This window comes from Bombina bombina, chromosome 2, assembly GCF_027579735.1.
Source record: "Bombina bombina isolate aBomBom1 chromosome 2, aBomBom1.pri, whole genome shotgun sequence".
In the NCBI taxonomy this organism is placed as follows: Eukaryota; Metazoa; Chordata; class Amphibia; order Anura; family Bombinatoridae; genus Bombina; species Bombina bombina.
Genome location: NC_069500.1, coordinates 709,229,356 through 709,241,502, shown reverse-complemented (window position 1 = coordinate 709,241,502; position 12,147 = coordinate 709,229,356). Strand labels below are relative to the sequence as shown.

Below are 12,147 nucleotides of genomic sequence, written 5' to 3'. Positions count from 1 at the left end.
GTAAAACACAGATCATTTTATCACTGCACAATTGATTACATGTAACTAACATATTAGAACTTTTTGTTTTTGTACTTTTATGTCAATTTTAACAAATAAAATTACACAATGCAAATAAAATAAAAGGTAAACGATAACAAAAACCATTTCTGTCCCAAATGCGATATGAGGAAGTTTTCATCCACAATTGTCGGCTGCCTTATGTAAGGGGGAACGCTCTCCAAAGAAGCAGCAATCCTTTGTGTAGCTCTCGTGTTAAACAATGAATCATGATTCATTGTTTACATTGGCAGCGTAGACGGACGAAATTCTGGGGTGTGCATTTTCTACTATGTAGAGTGTGGGTGGGACTGCTCTGTCACTACACTACAGAAAAATAGAATTAATGCAATAAAAAAAGCTAAGTTTCATCATTTTACATCTCACAAACAAGTCAACATAGCGGTTTAGATTTTATGATAAAGCTTACATTTTTTTTTTTAAATTAGATAGAATTTACTATCACTTTAATCTTCAATTACTAGTCCAGCATTTTTTACAGGGCAAGGTGGGGGTGCAATGCCGTCCTTTATGTTGGGTAATAAGCCAGCTCCCAAGACCTGGATTAAAATATTAAAGGGGCAGTATACTGTAAAATAGTTTTTCCCTTAATGTGTTTTCAATGACTTGTACGAGCTGCAGAGTAGAAAATGTATGAGAAATTGAATTTTCAGGGTTATTTTTTGTGTGTATATGAATTTGCTGGTTTTATGATTTTAACCCACAGATTATTAAAATAGGTTGAACATGCAGGTAATATCAGATCTCATCATGTTATCACTTTTATTTAAGCACACTTGCTTCCTTATCTTATATTTGTCTGCATAATACTTAATAGAACAATGGAAAATTAACATTTAATTGCTTAACTTTCCTGCACCCCACTAGGACTGTAATTTCCTCTGCTGAATATGTTCACTTAGGCTTGTCAAAAGCCTAGACTACAGTATAGAAACGTTCAGTATAGGTGGGGATACCACAGGCTATATCAGCTATTTCAAATGCTGAAATAAGGGTAAACAAGCTACTTGTAAACAATTTAATACACTCCAGCAGGTAAAATGGATCACTGGGAACAATTTAAAAGGAAGAAAATTTTTGGGTAAACTGTCCCTTTAACTACGTAAGACACTTAAGAAATTGCCCAGACCTTGCGGTAAAAGAAACCATAAATTATGCCAGCTGCAATTTTAAATGTCTCCTCAGACCTTTATTGTAGAAAGATAAAATCCACTTTAAAGACATTAAACAACTCTTGCATAAAACAATTTGCAGCATTTTCAAAACCTAGGTTAAAGATTTTGCTTTTTGGCCTCTCTAGGTAGTGTGGAACAAAGCAGATTTTTTTGTTTTTTACACAAACTCAACAGGTGTTTAATGTTTCTTAAGAAATTAACTTTCCACCAGAAGAATACCTTAAAGAGACAGCATGCACCAATTGTCATATAACTGCATGTAATAGACATTACTATAAAGAAGAATATGCACAGATACTGATTTAAAAATCCAGTATAAAACTGTTTAAAAACTTACTGAGAAGCTTCCAATTTAGCACTGTTGATGATGAGGTTAGGCTGGGACACCCACTGAAAGGGGCTAAGAGCAGACACTCCCATGCATATGAAAAGACCCATCATACAAACAGAAGCAGTCTGAAGTCTGTATACATCAGTATATATCTAAAACTTTGGGGCTTGGTTAGGAGTCTGAATATTAGCTCAATGTTATTTAAAAATAAAACTATTCTTTGGTACAAAAACACTCCCAGATGAGCTATATAAATGGATCATCTACAAAACATTTTTGCAAAGAAAAATTTAGTGTACAATGTCCCTTTTTAAAGGGACAGCAAACACCTTGAGAATTTTATATGACTTTTATATAGCAAAGTTCTGTCATTATGCATAACAATTTTAGTTATTTTACCCCTTTTCACATAATTTAGCTTTGACAATTGAGTGATTTCTAACTCCCAGAACTTGAAATATACCCTGCAGAGGTTTTTAAGGCTAACTCTACTACATATCTGTCCCTAAGGGGCTTTATCGGATAACAAATGCCAAACAATGCATTTTATACTAACAGATACATTGGCTAGCCTTGTCTGTGAACTAAACCTCAGATTCCTTCAAATAAATCAAACTGTCAGTGGAGTTTGGCTATTGAAAAATAATTGAAGTAAAAAAGATGTTAATTTGTTTTAAAAGTGTTAAGACATAGCTGATATGTCATTCTATAGCAACAAAACAGAAATGCCTCATTACAATGTGCATCCCAAATACTAGCTGCAAGTAATGGTGACTGGCTGGGTTGTGCAACTGCTACTGCCATTTGTCTCAGAACCTGCACATTTCTGTGGCTCTGGTTTCCATTTAATCAGTTTTGACATGTTTATTTGCAGCTTTTTCATATGCATGATATAAAGTATTTGAGTTTAATCTAATGTTTTTTTTAGGTCACCTGTTTTGCGGTGGTTAATAAAGAAACAGCCCAAATTGCTGAGCTTGTTGCACGCCAGAGAAGTTCAAAAAAGAAAGCTGGAGGGCAAGTGAACTGCTATATGAGGCTGAAATCTAGCTCTTCTGTCACACACATAGGTAATGTGTATGTGTTTAATGTAAATTGGCAGCCATGATCATAGCTTGAATTATATGAATGTTAATCCATAAAGTGGTCTACGCTACATCTAATGTTTCCAAACCCCATTAAAGGGATACTGAACCCACATTTTTTCTTTCATGATTCCGACAGAGCATGCAATTTTAAGCAACTTTCTAATTTACTCCTTTTATCCATTTTTCTTTGTTTTCTTGCTATCTTTATTTAAAAAGGCAGGAATGCGAGCTTACGAGCCGGCCCATTTTTGGTTCAGCGCCCTGGATAGCGCTTGCTGATTGGTGAATACCATTTAGCCACCAATCAGCAAGAACAACCTAGGTGCTGAACCAAAGATGGGCCGGTTTGTAAGCTTATGTTCCTGATTTTTTAAATAAAGATACCAAGAGAACGAAGAAAAATTGATAGGAGTAAATTAAAAAGTTGCTTAAAATTGCATGCTCTATCTGAATCATGAAAGAAAAAATGTGGGTTCAGTATCCCTTTAAATTTCTTGGAGTCAAATCAAAACAGGTATATTTATAGCAATACTGCAGTTAAAGGGACAGTATGCTATAAAATAGTTTTTCCCTTAATGTGTTTCCAATTACTTTTTTTTTTACCAGCTGCAGAGTATAAAATGTATGAGATTTGCTGTTTAACCCCTTAGTGACCAGAGCACTTTTCCATTTTCTGTCCGTTTGGGACCAAGGCTATTTTCTCCTGTTAAGTGTAGTCAGTCCACGGGTCATCCATTACTTATGGGATATTAACTCCTCCCTAACAGGAAGTGCAAGAGGATCACCCAAGCAGAGCTGCTATATAGCTCCTCCCCTCTACGTCACACCCAGTCATTCTCTTGCACCTTACTAATAGATAGGATGTGTGAGAGGAGTGTGGTTATTAAATTTTAGTTTTTTATTACTTCAATCAAAAGTTTGTTGTTTTAAACAGCACCGGAGTGTGTTGTTTCTTCTCAGGCAGTATTAGAAGAAGAATCTACCTGAGTTTGTGTATGATCTTAGCGGACGTAACTAAGATCCATTTGCTGTTCTCGGCCATTCTGAGGAGCGAGGTAACTTCAGAACAGGGGACAGCGGGCAGGGTTCACCTGCAAAGAGGTATGTTGCAGTATATTATTTTCTAAGGAATGGAATTGACTGAGAAAATACTGCTAATACCAATATAATGTAAGTGCAGCCTTAAATGCAGTAGTAGCAACTGGTATCAGGCTGTTATGTATGTATGTTGGCACTAAAGTATTTCTGGGGAATGGCACTTCACTAAGAAAATACGGTATACATATAACTTATAGCCTTTCTGCAGTGATAGCGACTAGCAATAGGCTTTTATTATTATTTCATATATTTAAAACGTTTACTGGCAGGTTAATCGTTTTTCTCTCTGAGGTACTTGGTGAAAATTTATGGGCATTATTTTCCACTTGGCTGTCGTTTATTTTGAATAAAATCAGTTTACTGGCTTCCCCACTGCTGTATTATGAGTGGGAGGGGCCTATTTTGGCGCTTTTACTACGCATTAAAAATTCAGTCACAGTCTTCCTTATTCTCCCTGCATGATCCAGGACGTCTCTACAGAGCTCAGGGGTCTCCAAAACTAGTTTGAGGGAGGTAATCACTCACAGCAGACCTGTGAGACTGTGCTTTGACTGTGATAAAAACGTATTTATTTGATTTGTCAATCGTTTTTTGATATTAAGGGGTTAATAATCCATTTTCTGATGGGTGCTATCCTTTGCTAAATTAATGCATTTCATATGAAAAATTGATTGCTATAACTAAACCGGTTCATTGTTATATCAAAGTGACAGTTTTTTTGTGTGCTTCTTAAAGGCACAGTAACGTTTTTTATATTGCTTGTAAATTCATTTGAAAAGTATTTTCCAAGCTTGCTAGTCTAATTGCTAGTTTGTTTAAACATGTCTGACACAGAGGAATCTCTTTGTGCAATATGTTCAAAGGCCAAGGTGGAGCCCAATAGAAATTTATGTACTAATTGCATTGATGCTACTTTAAATAAAAGCCAATCTGTACAAGTTAAGCAAAATTCACCAGGGAACGAGGGGGAAGTTATGCCGACTAACTTGCCTCATGTGTCAGTACCTGCATCTCCCGCTCAGGAGGTGCGTGATATTGTAACGCCAAGTACATCAGGGCGGCCATTACAAATCACTTTACAAGACATGGCTAATGTTATGACTGAAGTTTTATCTAAATTGCCAGAACTTAGGGGTAAACGAGACCACTCTGGGGTGAGAACAGAGTGCGCTGATAATGCTAGGGCCATGTCTGATACTGCGTCACAAGAGAGCTTCATTCTGTGGGTGACGGATCTGATCCAAATAAACTGGATTCAGACATTTCAAATTTTAAATTTAAGCTGGAAAACCTCCGTGTATTACTAGGGGAGGTGTTAGCGGCTCTGAATGATTGTAACACGGTTGCAATCCCAGAGAAAATATGTAGGTTGGATAAATATTTTGCGGTACCGACGTGTACTGACGTTTTTCCTATACCTAAGAGACTTACTGAAATTGTTACTAAGGAGTGGGATAGACCCGGTGTGCCTTTCTCACCCCCTCCTATATTCAGAAAAATGTTTCCAATAGACGCCACCACACGGGACTTATGGCAAACGGTCCCTAAGGTGGAGGGAGCAGTTTCTACTTTAGCTAAGCGTACCACTATCCCGGTGGAGGATAGCTGTGCCTTTTCAGATCCAATGGATAAAAAGTTAGAGGGTTACCTTAAGAAAATGTTTGTTCAACAAGGTTTTATATTGCAACCCCTTGCATGCATTGCGCCTGTCACGGCTGCGGCGGCATTTTGGTTTGAGTCTCTGGAAGAGACCCTTGACACAGCTCCATTGGATGAGATTACACACAAGCTTAAAGCCCTTAAGCTAGCTAATTCATTTATTTCTGATGCCATAGTACACTTAACTAAACTTACGGCTAAGAATTCCGGATTCGCCATTCAGGCGCGCAGAGCGCTGTGGCTAAAATCCTGGTCAGCTGATGTGACTTCTAAATCTAAATTGCTTAACATACCTTTCAAGGGGCAGTCATTATTCGGTCCCGGTTTGAAAGAAATTATCGCTGACATTACGGGAGGTAAGGGCCATGCCCTGCCTCAAGACAGAGCCAAACCAAGGGCTAGACAGTCTAATTTTCGTGCCTTTCGTAACTTCAAGGCAGGAGCAGCATCAACTTCCTCTGCTCCAAAACAGGAAGGAACTGTTGCTCGCTACAGACAAGGCTGGAAACCTAACCAGACCTGGAACAAGGGCAAGCAGGCCAGAAAACCTGCTGCTGCCCCTAAGACAGCATGAAGTGAGGGCCCCCGATCCGGAAACGGATCTAGTTGGGGGCAGACTTTCTCTCTTCGCCCAGGCTTGGGCAAGAGATGTCCAGGATCCCTGGGCGTTGGAGATCATATCTCAGGGATATCTTCTGGACTTCAAAGCTTCTCCTCCACAAGGGAGATTTCATCTTTCAAGGTTGTCAACAAACCAGATAAAGAAAGAGGCGTTTCTACGCTGTGTACAAGATCTTTTACTAATGGGAGTGATCCATCCGGTTCCGCGGTCGGAACACGGACAAGGGTTTTACTCAAATCTGTTTGTGGTTCCCAAGAAAGAAGGAACCTTCAGACCAATATTGGATTTAAAGATCCTAAACAAATTCCTAAGAGTTCCATCGTTCAAAATGGAAACTATTCGGACAATCTTACCCATGATCCAAAGGGGTCAGTACATGACCACAGTGGATTTAAAGGATGCCTACCTTCACATACCGATTCACAAGGATCATTACCGGTATCTAAGGTTTGCCTTCCTAGACAGGCATTACCAGTTTGTAGCTCTTCCCTTCGGGTTAGCTACGGCTCCAAGAATCTTTACAAAGGTTCTGGGTTCTCTTCTGGCGGTACTAAGACCGCGAGGAATATCGGTAGCTCCGTACCTAGACGACATTCTGATACAAGCGTCAAGTTTCCAAACTGCCAAGTCTCATACAGAGTTAGTACTGGCATTTCTAAGGTCACATGGGTGGAAAGTGAACGAAGAAAAACAGAATTTATGTTTACCTGATAAATTACTTTCTCCAACGGTGTGTCCGGTCCACGGCGTCATCCTTACTTGTGGGATATTCTCTTCCCCAACAGGAAATGGCAAAGAGCCCAGCAAAGCTGGTCACATGATCCCTCCTAGGCTCCGCCTACCCCAGTCATTCGACAGACGTTAAGGAGGAATATTTGCATAGGAGAAACCATATGAAACCGTGGTGACTGTAGTTAAAGAAAATAAATTATCAGACCTGATTAAAAAACCAGGGCGGGCCGTGGACCGGACACACCGTTGGAGAAAGTAATTTATCAGGTAAACATAAATTCTGTTTTCTCCAACATAGGTGTGTCCGGTCCACGGCGTCATCCTTACTTGTGGGAACCAATACCAAAGCTTTAGGACACGGATGATGGGAGGGAGCAAATCAGGTCACCTAGATGGAAGGCACCACGGCTTGCAAAACCTTTCTCCCAAAAATAGCCTCAGAAGAAGCAAAAGTATCAAACTTGTAAAATTTGGTAAAAGTGTGCAGTGAAGACCAAGTCGCTGCCCTACATATCTGATCAACAGAAGCCTCGTTCTTGAAGGCCCATGTGGAAGCCACAGCCCTAGTGGAATGAGCTGTGATTCTTTCGGGAGGCTGCCGTCCGGCAGTCTCGTAAGCCAATCTGATGATGCTTTTAATCCAAAAAGAGAGAGAGGTAGAAGTTGCTTTTTGACCTCTCCTTTTACCGGAATAAACAACAAACAAGGAAGATGTTTGTCTAAAATCCTTTGTAGCATCTAAATAGAATTTTAGAGCGCGAACAACATCCAAATTGTGCAACAAACGTTCCTTCTTCGAAACTGGTTTCGGACACAGAGAAGGTACGATAATCTCCTGGTTAATGTTTTTGTTAGAAACAACTTTTGGAAGAAAACCAGGTTTAGTACGTAAAACCACCTTATCTGCATGGAACACCAGATAAGGAGGAGAACACTGCAGAGCAGATAATTCTGAAACTCTTCTAGCAGAAGAAATTGCAACCAAAAACAAAACTTTCCAAGATAATAACTTAATATCAACGGAATGTAAGGGTTCAAACGGAACCCCCTGAAGAACTGAAAGAACTAAGTTGAGACTCCAAGGAGGAGTCAAAGGTTTGTAAACAGGCTTGATTCTAACCAGAGCCTGAACAAAGGCTTGAACATCTGGCACAGCTGCCAGCTTTTTGTGAAGTAACACAGACAAGGCAGAAATCTGTCCCTTCAGGGAACTTGCAGATAATCCTTTTTCCAATCCTTCTTGAAGGAAGGATAGAATCTTAGGAATCTTAACCTTGTCCCAAGGGAATCCTTTAGATTCACACCAACAGATATATCTTTTCCAAATTTTGTGGTAAATCTTTCTAGTTACAGGCTTTCTGGCCTGAACAAGAGTATCGATAACAGAATCTGAGAACCCTCGCTTCGATAAGATCAAGCGTTCAATCTCCAAGCAGTCAGCTGGAGTGAGACCGGATTCGGATGTTCGAACGGACCTTGAACAAGAAGGTCTCGTCTCAAAGGTAGCTTCCATGGTGGAGCCGATGACATATTCACCAGATCTGCATACCAAGTCCTGCGTGGCCATGCAGGAGCTATCAAGATCACCGACGCCCTTTCCTGCTTGATCCTGGCTACCAGCCTGGGGATGAGAGGAAACGGCGGGAATACATAAGCTAGTTTGAAGGTCCAAGGTGCTACTAGTGCATCCACTAGAGCCGCCTTGGGATCCCTGGATCTGGACCCGTAGCAAGGAACTTTGAAGTTCTGACGAGAGGCCATCAGATCCATGTCTGGAATGCCCCACAGTTGAGTGACTTGGGCAAAGATTTCCGGATGGAGTTCCCACTCCCCCGGATGCAATGTCTGACGACTCAGAAAATCCGCTTCCCAATTTTCCACTCCTGGGATGTGGATAGCAGACAGGTGGCAGGAGTGAGACTCCGCCCATAGAATGATTTTGGTCACTTCTTCCATCGCCAGGGAACTCCTTGTTCCCCCCTGATGGTTGATGTACGCAACAGTTGTCATGTTGTCTGATTGAAACCGTATGAACTTGGCCCTCGCTAGCTGAGGCCAAGCCTTGAGAGCATTGAATATCGCTCTCAGTTCCAGAATATTTATCGGTAGAAGAGATTCTTCCCGAGACCAAAGACCCTGAGCTTTCAGGGATCCCCAGACCGCGCCCCAGCCCATCAGACTGGCGTCGGTCGTGACAATGACCCACTCTGGTCTGCGGAAGGTCATCCCTTGTGACAGGTTGTCCAGGGACAGCCACCAACGGAGTGAGTCTCTGGTCCTCTGATTTACTTGTATCCTCAGAGACAAGTTTGTATAGTCCCCATTCCACTGACTGAGCATGCACAGTTGTAATGGTCTTAGATGAATGCGCGCAAAAGGAACTATGTCCATTGCCGCTACCATCAAACCTATCACTTCCATGCACTGCGCTATGGAAGGAAGAGGAACGGAATGAAGTATCCGACAAGAGTCTAGAAGTTTTGTTTTTCTGGCCTCTGTCAGAAAAATCCTCATTTCTAAGGAGTCTATTATTGTCCCCAAGAAGGGAACCCTTGTTGACGGAGATAGAGAACTCTTTTCCACGTTCACTTTCCATCCGTGAGATCTGAGAAAGGCCAGGACAATGTCCGTGTGAGCCTTTGCTTGAGGAAGGGACGACGCTTGAATCAGAATGTCGTCCAAGTAAGGTACTACAGCAATGCCCCTTGGTCTTAGCACAGCTAGAAGGGACCCTAGTACCTTTGTGAAAATCCTTGGAGCAGTGGCTAATCCGAAAGGAAGCGCCACGAACTGGTAATGCTTGTCCAGGAATGCGAACCTTAGGAACCGATGATGTTCCTTGTGGATAGGAATATGTAGATACGCATCCTTTAAATCCACCGTGGTCATGAATTGACCTTCCTGGATGGAAGGAAGAATTGTTCGAATGGTTTCCATTTTGAACGATGGAACCTTGAGAAACTTGTTTAAGATCTTGAGATCTAAGATTGGTCTGAACGTTCCCTCTTTTTTGGGAACTATGAACAGATTGGAGTAGAACCCCATCCCTTGTTCTCCTAATGGAACAGGATGAATCACTCCCATTTTTAACAGGTCTTCTACACAACGTAAGAATGCCTGTCTTTTTATGCGGTCTGAAGACAACTGAGACCTGTGGAACCTCCCCCTTGGGGGAAGCCCCTTGAATTCCAGAAGATAACCTTGGGAGACTATTTCTAGCGCCCAAGGATCCAGAACATCTCTTGCCCAAGCCCGAGCAAAGAGAGAGAGTCTGCCCCCCACCAGATCCGGTCCCGGATCGGGGGCCAACATTTCATGCTGTCTTGGTAGCAGTGGCAGGTTTCTTGGCCTGCTTTCCCTTGTTCCAGCCTTGCATTGGTCTCCAAGCTGGCTTGGCTTGAGAAGTATTACCCTCTTGCTTAGAGGACGTAGCACTTTGGGCTGGTCCGTTTCTACGAAAGGGACGAAAATTAGGTTTATTTTTGGCCTTGAAAGGCCGATCCTGAGGAAGGGCATGGCCCTTACCCCCAGTGATATCAGAGATAATCTCTTTCAAGTCAGGGCCAAACAGCGTTTTCCCCTTGAAAGGAATGTTAAGTAGCTTGTTCTTTATTACTGCAATTGTTAAACACTAAAAAACTCTAAGCCATCTCCGTGGAGATGTTGCCTGTACAACGGCAAAGAGAATGACTGGGGTAGGCGGAGCCTAGGAGGGATCATGTGACCAGCTTTGCTGGGCTCTTTGCCATTTCCTGTTGGGGAAGAGAATATCCCACAAGTAAGGATGACGCCGTGGACCGGACACACCTATGTTGGAGAAAGAGTTCTCTATTGCCACTCACAAGAGTTCCCTTCTTAGGGACTCTCATAGATTCTGTAGAAATGAAGATTTACCTGACAGAGGACAGGTTAACAAAACTTCTAAATGCTTGCCGGATCCTTCATTCCATTCCACACCCGTCAGTGGCTGAATGCATGGAGGTAATCGGCTTAATGGTAGCGGCAATGGACATAGTACCTTTTGCACGCCTGCATCTCAGACCGCTGCAATTGTGCATGCTAAGTCAGTGGAATGGGGATTACTCAGATTTGTCCCCTATGCTGAATCTGGATCAAGAGACCAGAGATTCTCTTCTGTGGTGGCTTTCTCGGCCACATCTGTCCAGAGGGATGCCCTTCAGCAGGCCAGACTGGACAATTGTAACAACAGACGCCAGCCTACTAGGTTGGGGCGCTGTCTGGAATTCCCTGAAGGCTCAGGGATCATGGACTCAGGAGGAGAGTCTCCTTCCAATAAACATTCTGGAATTGAGAGCAGTTCTCAATGCCCTTCTGACTTGGCCTCAGTTAGCAACTCTGAGGTTCATCAGGTTTCAGTCGGACAACATCACGACTGTGGCTTACATCAACCATCAGGGAGGGACAAGGAGTTCCCTAGCGATGATGGAAGTTTCAAAGATAATTCGCTGGGCAGAGTCTCACTCTTGCCACCTGTCAGCGATCCACATCCCAGGCGTGGAGAACTGGGAGGCGGATTTCCTAAGTCGCCAGACTTTTCATCCGGGGGAGTGGGAACTTCATCCGGAGGTCTTTGCCCAAATACTTCGACGTTGGGGCAAACCAGATATGGATCTCATGGCGTCTCGCCAGAACGCCAAGCTTCATTGTTACGGGTCCAGATCAAGGGACCCGGGAGCGGTCCTGATAGATGCTCTGACAGCACCTTGGACCTTCAAGATGGCTTATGTGTTTCCACCCTTCCCGATGCTTCCTCGATTGATTGCCAGGATCAAACAGGAGAAAGCATCGGTGATTCTAATAGCGCCTGCGTGGCCACGCAGGACCTGGTATGCAGATCTAGTGGACATGTCATCCTGTCCACCTTGGTCGCTGCCTCTGAAACAGGACCTTCTAATTCAGGGTCCTTTCAAACATCAAAATCTAATTTCTCTGAAGCTGACTGCATGGAGATTGAACGCTTGATTCTATCAAAGCGTGGATTTTCGGAGTCAGTAATTGATACCTTTAATACAGGCTAGGAAACCTGTTACCAGGAAAATTTACCATAAGATATGGCGTAAATATTTACACTGGTGCGAATCCAAGAGTTACTCATGGAGTAAGGTTAGGATTCCTAGGATATTGTCTTTTCTACAAGAAGGTTTAGAAAAGGGTTTATCTGCAAGTTCTTTAAAGGGACAGATCTCAGCTCTGTCCATCCTTTTACACAAACGTCTGTCAGAAGTTCCAGACGTTCAGGCTTTTTGTCAGGCTTTGGCCAGGATTAAGCCTGTGTTTAAGACTGTTGCTCCACCGTGGAGCTTAAACTTAGTTCTTAACGTTTTACAGGGTGTTCCGTTTGAACCCCTTCATTCCATTGAT

At 42.4% G+C, this 12,147-nt stretch overlaps 1 protein-coding gene across 1 annotated transcript in view; it reads left to right on the top strand.

Annotated features, from left to right (window-relative positions):
• The window catches only part of TDRD7 (tudor domain containing 7), a 477,879-nt gene that overhangs the window by 45,448 nt on the left and 420,284 nt on the right, over positions 1-12,147 (top strand). Inside the window, exon 3 of the mRNA XM_053700014.1 lies at positions 2,495-2,636. Within this exon, the coding sequence (XP_053555989.1) occupies positions 2,495-2,636 (142 nt within the window). The remainder of the gene's footprint in view (positions 1-2,494; positions 2,637-12,147) is intronic.